Genomic DNA, 21,538 nt, shown 5'->3' on the forward strand with positions numbered 1-21,538 from the left:
CGGGGCCTCACAGACACGCTGCATCTCTCTCGCTCACAGACATGCTGCAGCGCCGTGCACATTTTGTGAGGAAACTTTCCCACCAATAATTCCAAATAGTATTCCAAAATGTATTCACTTCAGGTTTACGAAAGTAACTGTAATCAGATTACTCGTTTTTCAAATGTAACGCCAGCTGAATACACTTGATTTTTGTATTCTGATTACGTAACGCTGTTACATGTATTCCGTTACAACCATAGGTTACAACCCAACCCTGTGTATATCTCTCCGGACTGTCCACCAGCAGATGAAAAACACCCACCTCTCCGCCTCTTCCAAGGGACGAGGGAACCGTGTGGTTTCCGTTCAAAAAATGTTTCTTCTGACAGCCCAGCAGCAGGAGAGGTGGGGAGAGGGAGGCGGGGCTATTTCATCGTTATCAGAAAATGATCGTATAGATCGCTGCTAGATGAGGGCAGTGAGGGCTCTTCTTGGAGTCTGGCTTTTTTTTTAAAACCAAAGTTCATTAGTGAACTTTGAGCCATCATTTATTTTGCAGGCAGCTCTCTGCCTCTCTCACGTTATTATGGCGCGCGCCGGAACCAACAATCAGTTTTTACCGTAAATGAGTTCGGTTCAGAGGACAAAACACATACAACATTAATTAAACTCGATATTTGTTCACTTGAATTTCACTTTGAATTCTTGGATATTCTCAATGGGTGAATACGTTTTTTTATAATAATAATAAAATTACACTGAAGCTTTCTCAGGGTGGGCTAATGAGTAAACTGGGTGGGCCTGGGCCCACCCTGGCCCTATGGTGGCTACGCCACTGCCTTCATGTATTAGATGTCTAGATGACACATGGCAGAGGTCGCTAATATGTCTGAGGCTCATGCATGTTTTAAACAAATGTTTTGAAGGACCTCTGCTGCTCCGGCTGCATGCATAAAACATATGTATTGGTTTGTGTGGAAAATCAGTTGGCTGTGCCTGTGCATCACACACTGAGGAGAGGGAAAAGAACAACATAATATTTGAAACAATCTTTGAGCATTACTTATTCATTTGTATTTTGAATGCCGCCTTAAAGGAATGAGTATACACAGGTGACACTGATCAAGTATTGACTTAGCATATTTTTTTTAAACACGGCTATGATTCACAGCTTCCCTGAGAGTTTGGGAGATTAATTTAATTAACTAGATTGATTATTTCAGTTTATGTTGCGAGGGCGGTTTTATTTATCCTTCAGTAAGTCTCGTTGAACGTCTCCCTGGAGAAACTTATTTCACTTGTTCTGGATGAAATATATTTATGCAGTAGTTTTTGTGCGGTATAAATAATTTCATTACCATTTCAATGGAGCCTGCATGTTATTTTCATTTAATTACCACTCCATGCTGTGCCTTACCAGTAAGGGAAAGGATTTGAAACCACTATCTTACACAAGGCAAGAAGTTTAGAATATTCATGTAGCCTCTTGAATCATTCATGTTCCGTGTTTGCGATCATGTATGATGAGTTAGCAAAGGTGTTTTTATGAGTGTGTGTGGATTTGTATACAGGAGGCCGATAGACCACACTAAAAATGCATGTCTGGACGCACAGACAGAGTGCAGTTTAAGTGTCTCTGTGTGAGACGCCTGTCAAATTGCATAATGTGCTTGTTATTCAAAAAGTCAACTCGTTGTGGACAGCACTCTGTCTCATGTTCAGAACGACTGCATAATTTATATTCTGTATCCTCTCTTCCTAGTCTACTGCAACTCTCCCTACAGCATTTTAAGGTGCGCTGATTTATTGGTATTTCGGTTCACAGTAACACAGGATAAAGGAAGAATTTGACATTTGAAATGTACTTAATTATTTGACATCTTTCAATAATATCAACGATATGTTTTAAAAAAGTTGGCAGACTTAACACCATCTACAGGAGTTGTATTTCTCTCTTCCAAAATACACAGATGGGAAGTGACTGAAATGCACAATTCATTCTCAAACATTCCCACAGGACTTTTTTCCTTATTAAAGCAGCTGAGTAAATATATCTGTTGGGGTTGATATTTTTAAGTTGCTAAACATGTGTGATATATATAGTGGAGTATATGGTGAATTTGTTTAGTGCAGAACAAGTGGAGAAGTGACAGTCCTCTTCCCGAGAGGTTAAGTGCATCCTGACCGTTTGGTTTCCCTGCTCCAGACAGCCTAACATTTTCTGAAGTGGTCCCCCAGCCAGGCTGATACCAAGTGATACTACTTTTGGCTCCCCTTTTGTGCAGTTCTTTGGCATTTTAGTCTTTATTTGATTTGAGTTCACAAAGGAGAAAGACACATGCAGCCTGATTTAAACCCAAGATGAACCATTTGCTTGACATTTGCTTAATCAACTCAGCTGTAAAGATTATTCTATTGTGTCTTTTGCAGATATTCCTTTTTTGTTTGTTCTGCACGTGCTAGCTAGTTAAGACACCTTTGCACGCCTCAGTTCCCGAAGGCATTGATCAATAGCTGATGGGCTAATTGTGGTATATTTTAATGCTGTATCCTGAATAATTACATTTTCTTTGTTTAACACTGTTAAATGTGACCAGCCTTCAAATTAAAAGAGAACATTCATTTGGTAACCCTGCAAGGGTAATGTGACCTCTTTGCACAGAGCTTGATATATTCACGGTGTAATTCATTTGGTTACATTAGCCGTTAGCTTCCATGTCTATGGATTATTTATTTAAAGCTGTCGCTGGTATGCTAAGGAAAAGTATGAATGTCTTTGCCCTTTTTTACTTCTGTAGAACTTCGTAGCCGTGCGCAACTGAGCGACAACTCTGACCGAAGGCTGATGTATTTTACATTGCAAACTATTACAATTAATCCTAAAAATTATGTTATGTGACATATATTTCACATTCATTTTCACCCAATGTTGAGATAAGTTGCTGTACTTCATTGATGAAAATAAAACTTACAACATGTATACTACCATCTGTATATCTAATATATATATATATATATATATATGTGTAAATACTATGTAAAAAGTATTATTTTATGCTAGGAAAATCAACCAATACTTTTGACATCTAAAATGTAATCTATAACATATGTAATGCTCTATACTGTTCAATATACAGGGCCAGTGATTGAACTGCAGCCATGGTTGAAAAAGTATACAAACAAGTTGCACATTAATAATTCATTTATTTTATAATTTAATAATCAGACTGAATTGAGTCTAATGCAACATTGACCACATCTCCACTGGTTCATTCAGCCAGTCATTTCCAGACCAGTGGGAGACACAGAGTAATGGTCGTGGTATCACAGAGATGCATGGTGTATGCATGTATATGAAAGCTTTAGCGCAAGTTCAATAAGGAAGACCTAACATGAGTCACTTACACGTCACTCTATTGCTCCCTTCCCCCCTCATTAAATACGAGGGCGTCACCCCTCAGCAGCCAATTGCTGCACATGCTAAATTCCTTAAATTCTTGCTCTTCCTCCCTGTCAGTTGTCATTTCAGGTGACCACACGCAACCCGCCTCCACCCCTCTCGCCTCCCGTCTCCTCTAGGACAAAGCTACACTTCCTTCTTCAGACCGGTCCCACCTACATATCACCACCACCAGTGTCTAGACCCCGGGGATTTCATCGGAGCGGTTCTTTCCCTCCTGAATGATTATCCTGCAAACCGGGAGCCTAATCGCCAAACACCATTCCATTCTCCTTTTGTATTATCCTGGCAATCATTTCATTCATATGACGTGTAAACAATAAATATGTATTCCTTACATCACGTCTCTCCGGTTTGAAATATCGATGTATAGTGTACAGCTGGCACTCTGAGAGCCTGACATGAAGAATTGATGGCAGAAACCATTTGGTCACTCTGTGCTCTGCTCTGGACGTGGTAAAGGTGGACTCTGAAGTCAGTGGGCTGAGTCAATTTAAGTCACTCAGACTAAACCAAATCTCTTATAAAAAAAATATGTTATAGTTCTTTAAGTGACTTTATTCTTTCTGTGGGATTGATCAAATAATCTTTTAATACATTTATTGGCTCATATGAGCGGCACATCACCAGCCTCTTGAACTCCTGGCACGCACAAACATGCGAAGGTTATCCAACTTCCTCTGTTTAACGCCTGATTTCTCTCCTTTTTTCTATATTTCTGAGTCTCGACTTTAATATTTAAAGTGTACCTTATAGATAATCAGGGATGTAAATAAGATATTTGCCACAAATGAATGATTAAATTGACCTGCAGCAAATTTTAGTAGCATTCCAGTCACATATTTTTCAGCTCTCTTGTTACTCCTATTCTCAGCATAATTTATGATTTAACGTTAGGGAGTTGTCTTTCTGTTAAGTTTCTGTCCTTATTTCCTCAAACAAACTCACATTCACTTCTTTTTTAACACTGTCTCTGTAGTACTTATTTCTGATTGCATTTCCCTGTGCCTGTCGCACATATAAAATGAACCATGGCTTTCATGTGACCTCAACATGTTGTGGGAAATCTGTCCTGTGTGTGACCCACCATAAAAACCCATACACTACATGTAGTTTCTCATCTCGTCTAACATTTATTGTAAAAAATAGCTTTGAATTTACACCCCTCCTGTTCAGTCTGTCACTTGGAATGAATGTTGTAAAATGGTAATTTGATTTGTACATCTGATGGATTCAGCAACATGTTAATAAGCAGTCAATTATTCAGTTACTTTTCTGCTGCCTAGACCTGAGAAAAAAAAGCCATCATGGTTACATTTGTCAAGGAAACATGTCTCTAACAAGGGGAACTCATATTTTGAATAGAGCCATTTCATATACAATAACTGAAATAATGTTTTTGCTTATTTGAGTAAAAAAAAACATAAGCTTTTTGTTAGAACTATTCTTTGGATTATTTAAACAAACGTTATCATTTCTCACAGCTGTGTCTGGCATGTACATTTCATTTTAAGTATGCATTTCTTTGTTTGACATAAACGTGTGCACTAACTAAGCAGTGTGTTATTCATTAGCCAATCGGTGGCACTGATCAGTTTTTCATATGGAAGTAAGTAGAAGAGTCGCTAGGAAAACTGCTATATGATTTTATCCTGAAAACACTTCTGCAGAGGTTATACCATCTGCCAATGATACGCTTTTACTGAACTGTAACACAGGTATTAACATTGAATAAACCAAACACATAAAATCGCAAAAATAGAGTCCAATGTTGCCTTCAGAAGCCGCCACTCTGATCCCTGTCCTCATAGCAGAGCACATCATTTCATAATGTTTTTGAATCGGTTTATTTGTTGCTATGGCATTGGCTGTTACTTAAAATTCAGAGGCAGAGTGGACATTCTGTTTCCATTTCTGTCTCTGTAACAACGAGACAAGCCTCACTGGGAAAAGCATAAATGTCAGATACTTGACAAGCCTCCCTTCTTCAAACACGCATATATTACAGTAAAGTAACTACCTGTACCCACACATACAGTACACACACACACACACACATACAGTACACACACACACACACACACACACACACACACACACACACACACACACACACACACACACACACACACACACACACACACACACACACACACACACACACACACACACACACACACACACACACACACACACACACACACACACACACACACACACACCACTTTCAAATATAATTGCATACTGAACATGGCAACATACTGTATACTGAATCTCTGGAGTTTTGCAGTCTTTTCTAAGTGCGAGACTTTTATGGGAGCAGCAGCACACAGAATGACACAGAGATTAAGACAACATATATTTCATGGCTTTTCATTTCCGCTGGATTAAATCCAATCCTTCTGAGTTCCCTCGTCCCACACAGTCACACCAATCCTTGTTTTTGATCTCTGCCTTTGTCAAAGAAAATAACACAAGTGTCCCATTGACATTTAAATGGCCTTGAAATCCTCTTTCTTTGTCTTTGAAGAAGAGTTCCAACATTCTTCGGGATCAAGATTTCCTTTTTTTAGCATGCATGATTAAGCCTGTATGGATGATATGCTTTAGGTATCTAAAGAGCTATGGCACAGAGCTGTTTTATATATTAAAAAAAACAAGATGGGACATTTACGTGTACACAGTACTTCCATTATAATTATTATGTTGTTTGCTTTTTCTCTTTTACACTCACTGTTCTTTAAAAGTTTGAATCAGTTTATTTCAGTGGAAGCGTCTACATTTCATGAGTTTCTGGAAAGCTTGTTTGAATTCATCGTTGAATACGGTGTAGATAACAGGATTGATGAGGGAGTTCAGGTATCCCAGCCAGGTAAATACATCAAAGAGCACTGGATCAAACCAGCACTCTTTACATATGGCCGTGACGAGTGTGCCCACAAAGAACGGGAGCCAACAAACAATGAAAGCACCCAGGATGATGCCCAGTGTCTTGGTCGCTTTCCTCTCCCGAGCCGCACACAGGCGTTTCCTCTCCAGCACGCTGTCTGCCAGCTTCACTTTCACGCTATTCATGAACAGAGGTGATCCTCCCCCCCCTCCCACATTGCCAGAGTGTAGGTGGGCTTCCTGGTTGGAGGCAGAATTTAGAGAACAGAGAGAGGAGCCTGCAGAGGTCTGGATGAGCTGTGCTGTGGTGAAACGCTTCCCAGAAGACGACGGCGTTTTAAAGATGCGGGAGCGGGCGGCTACATAGATCCGTCCGTAGAGGATGATGAGAAGCACCGTGGGGACGTAGAAGGCGCCGAAGGTGGAGTATAGGGTGTAGGAGATCTGATCTGTATTCACCAAGCACTCTGTGAGCTCCTCGTGGGCTTTGGACTGCCGCCAGAATAGTGGAGGCATGGAAATAGATATGGAGATCACCCACACTACCCCGACCATGACCGCTGCCCGGCGCATAGTGCGGCGTTTTGTGTACTCCAGTGCGTCTGTGATGGCCCAGTAGCGGTCCAATGCAATCACACACAGGTGCAAGATGGAGGCCGTGCAGAAGGTGATGTCAGACGACAGCCAGATGTCACAAACAATCTGCCCCAGCGACCACGTCTTGCTGACAGTGTAGACGATGCTGATCGGCATTACTAAAATAGACACCAGCAGGTCTGTGACGGCCAGGGAGCCGATCAGGAAGTTGGCAGGTGTGTGGAGCTTCCTGGTCAGATAGATGGTGGCGATGACGAAGGCGTTTGAAAGCACAGTAGCCAAGGTGACGAGGGCTAACACGGCAGAGAGGGAGATCTGGAAACCGAGAATTGTTGCTTCACTCCAGGGTGGAGCTGTAATGGTGTCAGGGTTTTCTGTGGAGTTGCTGGTAAAGTAGTCCAGTGAGCTGTTATCCAGCTCCATCTCGCCTCCACTTCTTTTAAACCCTATTTTTTTCCAAGGTTTAAACCAGCCTCATTACATCAGTTCAGGCATGGCGCTTAAAAAGGCTGTACAGTGGCATGGCATTTTTGGTTTGGGCTGAAGAAAAATGCTTAAGCTTGTCTTTTATGCATCTTATTTCACATTGCAATATCCCTATTGCTATTTTATATCAACCATATTACAATCATCTAGTTCCATCCACAACTAATGCTTCTGTAGTTTAAGCCGGCTAATATTTGTATTTATGTCTTATTTGTCCATTTAGTCTCTCTCATATTGATTCGCCTCACTGGTGTAGCTGCTGGAGAGAGGAATCCTAATTTGTATTCAGCTCCTGTCAGGCTGGCACTCCTTTTCTCTCTTCCCAACGCTCTTATCTCATCTCCAGCTAGCAGCCAGCCGGCAACAACACCTTTAGACCAAACCTTCCTATCTATCAAATGCTTTAATGGACTCCTCCTTTTCAATAACGCTATGCTGGGAGCTGCATGTAGGAAGATGATGACGAAAGATACACAAGGCTTGCTTGTTGTCTCTCTTCTTATCTGTTCCCTGTCCACGTGAAGCCTTCTAAATTGAGATTTGTGCTGAAACTTGGCTAGTGTCTTCGATGATATTAGAAAGCCAGAACATTACAGTTACATGATGCAGAGGAGGACAAACATCCAGGAATCCTTTGGTTGATTTTTAATCATCTCGTAGCTTTTAGTCGTTGTATAGAAGCCGATCAGCAAAGCCCTTTTTTCAGATACTGGGTGTGTGAAAGCTTTCCCTCTTCACTTTCAGAAAGCCTTTCAGAAGCAGCGTCCATACAGCGAGGAAGGATTTGTCATGGAGCTTTCTCTGCAGCACGTTCATCCTATAGGTGAGATAAATAAGAGAAGAGCAAAATAGAAAAGAGAAGATTAGTTCTATTGAACTTTACCATCATCCCCTCCCCCGTACTGGATACAGGCATCCACAAACTATCCTACTACATACAACACACAACACATAAGGGGAAATAAAGGAACATGAACAATGTAAACTCAACAGCGACCTGTAAACAGAGCATTATGACTTGATACAGGGACTTAACAGCCACTCACTTCCAGCTGTTTTGTAGATGTATCACATTTCACCAAAGTTACACAGTCTATACTAAAATTATTATTTGAGATTGTTGCGGGAATAAATGATATGTTTTGCCAGAGCGACTACTTTCCCTAATTGACAGTTCCCAGAAAAAATGAAAAGCATGTTGGTTGACTAGTTCATCATTTCCTCTCTGCTCCATCTCTGTCCAACTTCCTCTGGATTTAATTTGGATGGACTGGAAATAAATATGTAAGAACAAAAATCTAATATTTTTTGTTTAAAGCACACAAATCTCATTAACCAAGAAAACCGTCTTTCTCATTTGGAAAGCCTTATGGACTTTTGGACTTGTGATTGATAAACTCCACTTCCTTCACATTTACTGTTAATGATGCTCAGGAAATACAAAGACGCTGACCATATTGCCTCCAGGTAACAGAAGCTGACTTACTTTCAAGTTATAATGAAAGAGATAAGAGCTGAAATGTGGAACTGGGGTATGGTGTACCAGTGGGCATAAGGACTGTTAATCACCATAGAAGGCATTCCCTTTCCTCCAGCTTTCCATATGTTCGGTTTGCTTTAATGTATTATTTAAGAGCAGCAGGAAGGATAATAACTACTTGTAATTCAGAGGAAAAAAAGAAAAAAAACCGTAATTCAATTACACTACTACAGGATAAATGTTGTAACCATATGTCGCTGTATTCATTGTAATCTGTAAAATAGGAATAGATTAGGGAGTGCAATGTGATTATTCTATTACTGGCTCTCAGGTGAGCATTCGAATGATTACAAACCAAACTGCAGTACACGTACAAAGAAACGGGCACAGAATACTGATGGTACGCATCCAGGTGAAAATGTGCAGCGTACTGGAACATCCACACAAACAGTGGTCTAACTTATAACTGCGATATAAAGTTAACTAATGCTGCTCAACAGGCTTGACACTTTATCATTTCATTGTAATGGCTTTACCATCACAGTGTCAGTAAACCAGTGCTGCTTCCTAAACCATATGCATTGGTCCTACTCTGCTCTGTAAAAGTAAATTATAGCTTGAATGCCTTCTTCCCTCGTTCACAACTATTTTAAAGCAAAGGAATATGTTCTGTCTAGCTCAAACTATGGAGGAGCAGTGGTTTTTAGAGTTATTTATTTGCATTGTAAGGCAAGGCAAGTTTATTTATATAGCACCTTTCAACACAAGGCAATTCAAAGTGCTTTACAAAAATGAAAGACATTAAGAAAATGGCAGCACTCTGAACCCCACACCATTTATATATATATATCTCTCTGTTAATCCAACCGCCCTCATCTGGCAAAGACACCCAGAAAGGCATTTTGTCCTGACCCCAGGCCTGTTGCCATGTTTTAAAGCCTCAGTAATTAAAAAGAAAAGATAATAAAATAAACATTAAAAGAAAAAATACATGGATAAAAGTTACAGTGCAGTCTAAGATATGAATAGTTCAATTAAAAGCAGCGACAAAAAGAAAAGTCTTCAGCCTGGATTTAAAAGTAGTCAGAGTTGCAGCGGACCTGCAGGTTTCTGGGAGTTTGTTCCAGATATTTGGAGCATAATAACTGAACGCTGCTTCTCCATGTTTAGTTCTGACTCTGGGGACAGAAAGCTGACCAGTCCCTGAAGACCTGAGAGATCTGGATGGTTCATAATTTAGCAGGAGGTCAGAAATGTATTTTGGGCCTAAACCATTCAGTGCTTTATAAACCAGCAGCAGTATTTTGAAATCTATTCTTTGACACACAGGAAGCCAGTGTAAAGACTTCAGAACAGGAGTGATGTGATCCACTTTCTTAGTGTTAGTGAGGACTCGAGCAGCGGCGTTCTGAATCAGCTGCAGCTTTCTAATAGATTTTTCAGTGAGACCTGCAAAGACACCATTACGAGTCTACTGAAGATAAAAGCATGGACAAGCCTTGTATAGAAATATTAATTGAAAATATTGAAGACAAGGCTCTGGTTTGTTCATACCAATAGCTGCCTAGACTACAACTCAACAGTTAATCCATTTACATCTATTTTTATCACTGAGCCATTTGTGTTTAGCAGTCCAATATCAGAATTAAAACTAAGTTGTCCAATCCTAAGTGAAAGTGTGACGGGTACACGCGTACAAGAGTTTGGCATGATTTGCTAATGCTTATTTAAGAGCACAAATTAGACTTTTTCTTTGAAACCATGGACTATTAATTGTTGTTGAGTCCTGTCAAATTAACTCATCAATTCATAGAACATTATCTAATAGGCTAAAAGGTGTCCAGTATTTTTTAAAGTGATGTTCTTTCCCATGTACTGTCTGGGGACTACTCAAGCAGTAGAGGCAAAGAAAGACCTTAGTATGAGTCACACAAACACACACAGAAAATAGATACATAATTCCTCATAATGCAACTGAATTGCTTATATAATTGAACCTCCACGCTTGATTAATGCCTCCAATTTTCAGAAGCCAAAATGTAGACAACCATGGTAATATCACTCCCTACAGAACCGCAGAAGACATTGAGTGTCACATTAAAACATTTCTCAGATCTCAACAAGAAACCTTAACGTGCAGATGTGTTGAATATAACTGTCACTGACGGCGGGTGAAGATTACCCAGGCGTGACTACCTTACAGTCACGCCTCATCGCATCAGTGGAGAGGACATTGATATATTGATATTGACACACTCCACACAGTGAGCTTAGTAAGACGATCGTCGTAGGCAACATTGACTTATTCATTCGGTTGTCTATGTAATATGACACACACACACCGTATCATGTTTGATAGATGGCTGAAAAGCTTATCTGTTTACACATCAAACAAGTCAAGGACAAGGCTTATCTCCTCTGGGTCTGGTTTACAGCACAATGAGGTAATGAGGTTCATAATGAATGGATGAGAGGAAAAAGATTTCCAATCAAGAGCAGGCCCTGCCTAAATTGGGCTGTATAATGTTTATGTGAAATATGTTGGCTTCTACATCTGGCTTTGAAATTGAAGATCTAATTCAGGGAGGCATCTCTCAGCCCAATGAAAGGAGACATGCATTTATCTTCGTTTAAACAAGGGGAAAAGTTGGAACAACAAAGCATGATCACAATGATATAAAACACAAACATCTGATTGTTCTTGTGAGTCTTTTGAAGAGCATGACTGGAGAAGAAACACAGTAATGCAGCCCTGCCCAGTTAGCCTGCATCACAAACCGTTCACTACAAATCCAATTGCTTCCTCTCAGGCTTGGGCCAAATCCAAGCAGATGCTGCAGTGTGTGCGGTGTTTTTATGTCGGGGTGAAACAGTAATACCCTCTGAACCCAGCCGGCCTGCAAACACTGCACAGCCCCACTGGAGATAGACTAATTGATTTAGCCCAGAGAAGGAGACATTGCTACTTCTGCTGTCATGCAGCTAATATGGTGTTCACTCAAGCGTGCTGTAAATGGGTGTGGTTGTGTTAGTGTGTGTGTTTGTGTGAGGGGGATTTTACTTCAACATAAAGGGATGCTGGGGATTCATGATGGGGTAAATTAAAGAGGGCTTAGATAGCAGGAGTCATGGGAATAGACAATTGCAGCTTCATTTTGTAACCAGGTGATTGGGGGTCAGCCAGGGGATCATTTCCAATATTGAGTGCTTTGACGACTTTCACTTCCCTCGTTTTTTTGCCTTTCACTGTTCAAACAATCTCAATCTTCTTGGTCGTCCTTGTTGGGGCTGTAGGCAGCCTGAAAAGTTTCAGTTTAAGTTTAGTTTTTCTGGATAATAAAAAGTTTAATTAATGAATTCATATTCCATTTTTTCTCCAAAAAAAACGCTTGAATTGATTAAACGTCAGTGAACTCTTTGTAGAAGTGTCATCAACACATTTACTGTATGGATTCAGAGAAATGCAGACATTTCATAAATACTTCATTGTCTTTCACCTACACACACGCGCACACACACACACACACACACACACACACACACACACACACACACACACACACACACACACACACACACACACGCACACACACACACACACACACACACACACACACACACACACACACAACACACACACACACACACACACACACACACACACACACACACACACACACACACACTTGGAATGCCTTTTTTCCATCCTATAGACAAGCTTGCTCTGCCAGGGTTGTTGGCTCACTTTGCTGATCATTACAGTCAGTATGCAGTCCATGATGCTGTTGTTCAACACAATGGAGTATTCATAGCACCATGCAGATACTGAATTATAGATCGCTGGGCGGCATCATGTGAAGGAAAGTGAAACTATAAAATATAGATTACTAGGAATGTATGAACAGTCAACTCAGAAGTGATCTCTGTCAAAGTGCTGCCCAAAGGTTAAAGTGCAAACAATGAAAACAGACAGCGGAGAGATGGAAACCACGTCAATATATACAATAAAACAACAGCAATTCCAGTATGCTATGCAGATTACATAATAGAGACACATTTCATGAATGGCTGTCATTTATACAGTGACATGTTGGTATGTCACGCTGCATTTCAATAAATAGCAATGAAATCCAATTATGTCTCAAATGCTCAATGATTTATCTTATCTCTGTTGTTTGCAGCTGCCTGGAAGAATGAAGAGTGTTTTTTTCAGCCTGCGTGGGATGCACATGGCACAAGCATGCACGTGTTTCCACATACTGTACATGCACTATTTGCACCACAATCTACCTACACACATAATGAAACTATATGCAAACAGTAAATACAATAAATCCTTGACCAGCGCTGGAGGACATTAAAGGGGCTTCACAGGTACATGCTAATTTATGGTGAATAAATAAATGGCAAGGAGGGAGCTAATGTTACCCAGCGACACATTCAAACCAAACCTCAGGACTCATTGGCTGGGAAGGATAATATCAGCTATTCTCTAAGCTGATAGAATGAACATAGATTGTAGAAAATAGGACAATTCAGCCTCTTGAGAAGTAAGATTTTTGTGTTAACAATTTACAGGTTGCACAGCAGCAGGTTAAAACGGTTCAAAACACAACCCATCAATTTCTGCCTAAACTTTATTCCACACATGAAAGCCTCCTACTGCTGAGGCAAAGTTCCAATCAGTGATTTTTTACACCACTCCACTGCAATACACTCCTCACTGTGTGTTCATGGTCCTTTGAAAGATGAACAGATTATCTGTCAGTGTGTGTGCGTGTGCGTGTGTGTTTCAGATAGCACTATTTTATTATCAATCTAGGTTGCTTTTGATTTATTTATCAACACACATGTGTACCATGTCATATAATTCAAGACACATAAAAATGGTTTGCCGGTGCAAGGAAATCTATAGTGCGAACACACAACATACATCATTTCTGTTCTTTGACATTGTGAGCTGTCTTTGCAGGTGGCTTAGGAAGGGAGGACACTGTAATCATACCCTGATCAACAAGCCAAACATAATATATATCTCAGGTCATGACAGCCACAATCTGTGTTGATCTGGAAATTGACCTAACTCAATGTTATTTATCATTGTGTGTGTGTGTGTGTGTGTGTGTGTGTGTGTGTGTGTGTGTGTGTGTGTGTGTGTGTGTGTGTGTGTGTGTGTGTGTGTGTGTGTGTGTGTGTGTGTGTGTGTGTGTGTGTGTGTGTGTGTGTGTGTGTGCGTGTGTGTGTGTGTGTGTGTGTGTGTGTGTGTGTGTGTGTGTGTGTGTGTGTGTGTGTGTGTGTGTGTGTGTGTGTGTGTGTGTGTGTGTGTGTGTGTGTGTGTGTGTGTGTGTGTGTGTGTGTGTGTGTGTGGGGAGGAAAACAAACAGGAAGATGAGTGTCTGGTTTAAATCTGCAGTGATGAAAAAAGAGCTTGCAATCAGAACATTGTTCGTGCTAACTATGTAATGTAACAAAACAAAAGATACGATTTCCCTCCTGAAACGTGTGATCTGTTTACAGAATCAGCAGTATGTGCATTGTTTGTGAGAGCTTTCAATTATTTTTAACCCTGAACATATTTCATCAATTGTTCCAATAACATAAATGCTTTTGAATACAAATATACCAGCTAATTTCCGTCTACCCATCAGGTCAAATACACTTAAAGTGGAGCATTAACAAACTCATGTTTTCATGCCTGAAATATTTATTTCCCCAGTAAATCTTCACAGAAACTCACAGTCGCTGAAACGCTTTCAAAAAGCTTCAATAAGTAAATATCGTTCCTATTCTTGTAACGGAATTGAAAACATCTAACCTTATACTCAAGGTAATAACTATAACCACACTACTTTTATGTTAACCATTTTATTACTAATAACTAAGGCCGAAAGTAATACTTGCCGTAGTAGCAGTACAGTCTATCATGTACAAATACAAACTATTCTCGAAAACATTTTTCAATTCTTTGTAATTTTCCAGGACTTAAATACTAACCATGACATACAAAATGGATGTTTATTTTGTTCAAAGTTGTTGCAGGCTGAGTTGTTTCTGGCTTTCAAGTCCCGGCGCTCCCCATATTAATCCCATGTGCATGACAAGGTAATTATTCATTAGAAATGTTAACATTAAGCGCATTTCCCGACAATTCCCAACTTCAAAGGCGTTCTGTTGTCGCTACCATGGCCGTGTTTGTCATAACTCTCCACCTTAGGTGAAGGAGACGGTTACAGTTGTTGCTGTCCTGCCAAAAAGACATTTTTATATGAAGACACGTAGGGAAGACTGCTGAAAACAGACAGTGATGTAGAAGTTAATTTTAGGGAGGCTGAGCAAATGTATGGGTCTGAAATAAACTTCAACAGCTACCAATTAGTCCACATATTCAATAATTTTCATAAGTGTGTATTAATCATTCTAACATGATCATTTGCTAAGTGTGAACTACTCACATAAAGTCATAGTGACTTGAGAATGTGTTAATGGTGAGCAACTGGAATTAATGATACATCCTGCATTAAATCAGAATGAGCATGCATTACTTATTATTTGTCCTCTTACAACCAAACAACGACTGGCTTGATTTCCATGAAACTTAGAGGAAGGGTGAAGAAAGAGCCAAGGAAGAGCCCACTAAATGTTGCATCCGATGTGAATCACGTTGAGGATACACCGATTACTTTTCCACCCATGGACACCGCCCAGGGCCAGGGTCTGCGCTCTCCGAGTACTCTTCCAATTATTAGGTCTTACCAACTGAGGTGTGAAATTGTAGTTTCGTGAGCATCACTTCTGGGCCGCAGAAAACACATATTTAAAGAATCACATAATATAAAACAAGCCTGAGTGCCCACTCATGCAGTCTCTGTCTGTCTCTTCTCTGTCCTACTGTTGTTTCAAAGGATTCAGATATGCTGTCCCAAAGCCTTAAAATAGTTGTAATGACAACAAAACTAAACCGTGGTAACAGGAGCATCAAAGCCAAGCAAAATACTTTGAAGGGATAAGAAGAAAACTAAAGAGATTCAAGATTCAAGGCTTTTATTGTCATGTGTACAAAGCTACAGTGTAGATATATCAATGAAAATCTTAGGTCACAGGCTCCTCCAACAGTGCAACACAATAAAACAGATACAATAGTTAAAATAGGACTGATATATTGGTGATATGCATTTGTTAACTAAGTTTTTACAAAATCTCATCAAAACAAGCTCTGGGTGCCACTATAGAAATATACAACTTGGTTGACCAACAATATCAATATATATAATTATGATAAGTGTACAGTAAGTGAGGAAGCTCTGCAGTCGGGATTCATATGAGTGTTTGATGATGAGCAGCAGTGGTTTTATCTTTATCTTCTATGTTTGAGTGTGAGTCATGAAAGTGAAGGGGCAGTGGTGTAGCAGAGGTTTGGAAACAATAATCCCTCGAGGAGGAAACAGTGGATGTTTAACGGAAGCACTGAAGAGGATAACATGAAAGGCCTATTACAACTTTCGTTTTTTAAAGTGATGATACAAGGCATGAAGAAAACATTATATAGTTAGCATGACTAAATATAACAAGGAACAAACTGTTTTACAAACAAAATATCTCTTTATAAGAGGGAGTAAAGGTGACTTCATCAAGGACTTCACATTATTAAAGAATGGGAACATGCATTAACAACATGATCACATGGAAAGGTGTCCAAGTAGCAAACCACTTTTATGACGATGTATGTGTCCCGTCTACGCTTTTTAAACTATCACTTGTCATTTAATGCCTGCTTGTCATTCCTAATTCATTACATACCAATGTACCATCGCAGTTTTCTAGCTAAACTAAGCTACTAGAGCTGAACTGCCTGTTTAGGTTGAGGAAAAATATCCTGTTTTGGGTAAAACATGTTTGTTTGTTTGTTACAGGAAGTAAAGTTAAACACTCAATGGTCAAAATAAAAAAATGATGACTTGAAAATTACTTTAAAAATCTGAGAGTTATATTTGCTCCATTTGGTTAGCAAGCTGGCAATAATAGCCGGAGCTAAATACTAAAGCCAGCTGAGTTGTGTGGTAAATGAGTTTGATCGATGGTGGATCCAAAGCCGTTCTCATTCATTAGAAAGAAAATGAGATGTAAAGAGCTGAGAGTTTACAGCACATTTATGTGATGAGACCAAGAAACCAATACTGGATGAAGCGCTCTGTGAGAACAATATTAAGTGGATTGAAAAAGGTGTTAGCACTTTAATTTTAACACAGTGCATCTTTACAAGACAGGGCTATAAGATTAGGTTATAGGAGGAGTTAGTATTGCACTTTAGTGGTTCATCATCCAGTCAATTTTTACAAGTAATCACATTCCCAAAAAACTACTGAAACACATGAACAGTTTTTGTGTTGTCTTTTCTACTTTGTGTCTGTCAATAATATTTTCACTTTTCCTCACGGTATGTTCAGACAGAGAAAACTAATCAAATTTCATGCTAATATGTGTTGTTTTTACCCTTAAAGGTGGGGTAGGTAATTTTGGAGAAACCAGCTCGAGTGCGCTAGAATTTGAAAATACACAGATGACATTTTGTTATGGATTTTTGGTCAAAACACTATTAAGAGCATTCCATGGAATATAACAAAAAGTGTATCTCGAGCCGGTTTCTCAAACTTACCTACCCCACCTTTAAGAAGGCAACATTATTTTTCATTTAACGCACTCGTAAGTAGATCTTTTCTGACAGGAAACACATGTAAATATAGCACAATGAAAAAACATTGACTTTAATTAAATCTATAGTTGAAAGCAATATTGTTAAATAACCTATTATCATTGCTTTCAACTAACTAACCTATGAGAGTTATGTGAAATCTGTCTACATAATAGATTTAATTAAAGTAAATGTTTCAGTTTTTGAAGTGCACAAACTTAAGATAGATTTCAAGAGTTTGGTTCATATCTCTTGGATTCAAAAGAAGATGCAACATTACACTCCTGATCATAAGACATGCCTAAGACGTGGTAAGAGAGAAGCAGGGCATGTCATCAACATGGCAGAGAAATAAAGCAAAAAGATTCACATGGATGAGCATGTACTAAAAGTGGAGCATGAATTGAGCCCTGCAGCACAGCATGTTGTGAGGAAAATGATCTGCAGCGGTGAGCGATTGTTCTGTAGCACCAACAGCATCAGATGACCAGCAGAGACATTTACATGTGGGTTGATCTATCCACTGTATGCTTTCTGCCCAGTGCCAGTACACACACTTTTGTGTTTTCCGTACCGTAAACATGATGGTTATAACTCCAGGCATTCAATTAAAATGTGAATGAGTATTGTTGAAGGATTAATATTTGACATAAGCCTTTGTTTACTGACATCTAAAAGGTAATTAGGGACTTTAAAACATGAGGTGTTTAATCTCTTCAACAAGGAATACTTGAAATGTTCTTTAAAAATCAATGTCAGATAAGAATAATTATTTTACATATAAATGTCAACAGAGTATTACTGTTTATTTAAAAAAAAAAAGGGTTTAATGTCAAAAGTACAGACGTCCTATAATATCTTTTCTCATTTCTTTGTCTTCTACCTGATAAAATACCTTATTGTTTAAAACGCACATTATACTGCATGTAAATTACCTTTTTCTGACATGAAAACAGGTTGTAATTAAAAACTACAGTCCTTAAAGTTAGTAGTTTAGGTGAGTTCATTAGTGTTAACTGACAATTCTAATGAGATTTGTCAAGATTGTGACTTTTAATCAAACTAGTTTTGAATATTTCTGCAGTAAAGGGTATTTGGTGAGTGCTCGACAGGCAGCTGAAACTTTCATGGAGATAGAGTATGTACTGTCAATTAAGAAGGATAGATCCATACAGCATTGCAAATCCCTAGGGAAATCGTGTGGAAGCCTATTTATAAGTAAAAGAAACAGAAACTCTGACATCTTGACTCTGAATTTGGAAGAAGTGATGAACAAAATTAGAGGCAAGTTTCAGACGGAAAGAAGGGGCTGTCAATTAACAACACAGTCTCAAAAATGACGAAGAGGTGCTTTCAACTTTTTGTTAAGGGGATTGTCTGAATTATAAGTACAGACTTTGAAACCACTAGGTCAAATGTGTTAAACAAAAGAGACATGGCCAGACTCCTGCCCAATTTAAAAAAATCCACAAGTGATTACCCTATCCATTCATTCTGTCCCGGCTCAATGCTGTGTATCAAATGCAATATTTTAACCTCACCTACGTCTTAAGACTTTGGGGTCTTTTAGTTTGATTCAGACCACAATTACAGGTGTCAAATCTCCCCCTGACCATGGTCCGAACCAAACAGCTGACCCTTGGTTTGTCAAAAGAGGTGGTCTCACTCTGGTTTATGGTTTGTTTTATTTCTAGGGTAAAAATATGTTTGGGATAATTCTGATTTTCAGAACAATTACAGAAAGTAATGGTAGACTATCTCCATGGTGTGGGAGTAGGGAAGAAACATATGCGTATCGAGTGTATAGTAGGGAATGATAGAAAGAGAGAGAGAGAGAGAGAGAGAGAGAGAGAGAGAGAGAGAGAGAGAGAGAGAGAGAGAGAGAGAGAGAGAGAGAGAATATGCCTATTTCATTATAACTTTGAGAGACTGTTCATAGGACCCATTTGAGTCTGGTGTCTAAGTTGACTGTTCTACTCGTTTATTGTATTCCTTGTACTTATATATGTGTTTTATGTTTAAGATTTCAGGACATGGAGAGTGGTTTCTTAGCCTGCTTGTTATGTGTTTCTTAACAGAGAGAGAGAGAAATAGAGAGAGGTTAACATGCCATTTTAGTTTTATGTATTCATGTATTTGTTTCTGTTCAAGAACCCAAATAGCGTTGTTGTAGTTATCCCATGTATACATAACACGTGTTATTCAGCTCCTTGCAATTTGAGATTTTATTTTTGGTTGGTAGACCTCGGTGAGCTGGTCATTTCAAAAGTAGCCCACCGGCCCAAAAAGTGTGGGCACCCCTGCTCTAGAAGTATGTAATACAATTATACACATAAACATTATTTCAAATTAAACTGACAAATACATAGATATTGAAGCTAAAAGGGCGAATAAATGGATAGAAAAGTCAGTTTTAATAGCTTTTTAATTGTTTTGCTAAATGTTTTTTTCTTTATGGACAATAGTTGAATTTCTTTCATTCGGATGTGATCTTCAACTTCTTCAAATTTAAATTCATTAATGCAAAACTTTCATAAATGTTCATTCATGAGTACAAAGGTTATCATGACTTGACCTGATTTGGACCATGGTGATGTCAAGTGAATAATAACACTGTTACACATAACTAAAATAGCTAAATATATGGAAACATGTAAGAATGAAAATTAATAAAGATTCACAAAACAGTAATGTTTGATGTGTAACGCTGATGCAATGATTCAGATCCTCACATCAGTACCACAACTCCACTGATTTTGAACACCACCCAAACAAAAAGCATTGAAAAGCATGTATTCAAGTTGAAACTACAAATACATTGTTGTATTGGTTCAAGTGGCTCAGGATGTGCTCAGAGCAGAAACTTTTTGGCAATCGAGCAGATAATAAATTAGAAGTAAAGTTAGAAGTAAAGTTGCCCACTTAAGGAAATGTGTAGGTTTCAGTTTGTCTATAATTAAATGCTCCTCAGCAGACAGTCTAGCTACTCAACTGCTGAAGAAGAATGGGGAAAAACATCCAACACAAGACATTAAGACAGAGGAGAGAGGATAAGAGAGACCGGGAAATCGATCTTCAAACCAATCAAAATTATGAAAAGCACCAGCTCACGTGATGATGCCACATAAGGCTAACTGTTCAAATTCTTGTGTGGGGAAGTTTCATTCAATGTTTGCAAAGTGTAAAAAATAAGCATATCACATTGCAAAGTTCAAGTCCTGATTGCGTGAATCAGCAAACTGAAACTGAACATCAGTCAGTGGTGGTGAAACAACATGGCAGCTGTCGATGGCATTTCATCGGTGCAGAGTTGTACTGTGACAGGGAATATTTAACACAATTAGTCCATGACTAATGAGAGTGACGGTCATTTCACAGTCACACAGATATTAAATGGATGATATTATGGCTTTCGGTAAGTGATGTTACACTGATGGTGCTTCAAAGGATGATACTGGATACTTCAAAGTGCAAGACATTTCTTAAATCGCACAATTGTGCCACATGAAACTGTTTGTATTGGAGTTCAGTGTGCAACTCGATTTTGACAGGATAACAACTGGTGACTTCTAGAATTGTGTGAGTAACATTCTGTTTTTAGACTTCTCTGTTTCAGTGTGTGTACTCTGTATAAATGCTCTGTAGTTGATCTGACTGAAATTGGGATTTTAAATCTCAAAACCGCTACACTATCTGTCTGACTGCTAGGGTTAACTTTGATTTAAACATTTGTAGAATACTAAGAGCTTTATTGAGTAGGTGTAACTGTATTAAGGGTTAAACTCATAACTTTATTACTTAGGGTTTAATGTAATTGTAAAACCATTGGGCCACTGAAAAGACAATAACAACTCAGGAGGGAGCCAGTCTAGATTTCCTTTTGAGGGCCACCAGCTGCAGAGAGTTAACTAATTAAAGGGACGTGGCCCCACAGCTGTGAGAACTCAGCAATCAG

At 39.0% G+C, this 21,538-nt stretch overlaps 1 protein-coding gene across 1 annotated transcript; it reads right to left on the minus strand.

Moving 5' to 3' along the window:
* Positions 1–6,205: 6,205 nt before the first annotated feature.
* Positions 6,206–7,351, minus strand: htr1d (5-hydroxytryptamine (serotonin) receptor 1D, G protein-coupled). The gene has a single exon (XM_034112088.2). The coding sequence runs from the start codon at positions 7,349–7,351 to the stop codon at positions 6,206–6,208; it is 1,146 nt and encodes a 381-aa protein (XP_033967979.1).
* Between the last annotated feature and the right edge of the window lie 14,187 nt (positions 7,352–21,538).

This window comes from Pseudochaenichthys georgianus, chromosome 22 (genome assembly GCF_902827115.2).
Source record: "Pseudochaenichthys georgianus chromosome 22, fPseGeo1.2, whole genome shotgun sequence".
NCBI lineage: Eukaryota > Metazoa > Chordata > Actinopteri > Perciformes > Channichthyidae > Pseudochaenichthys > Pseudochaenichthys georgianus.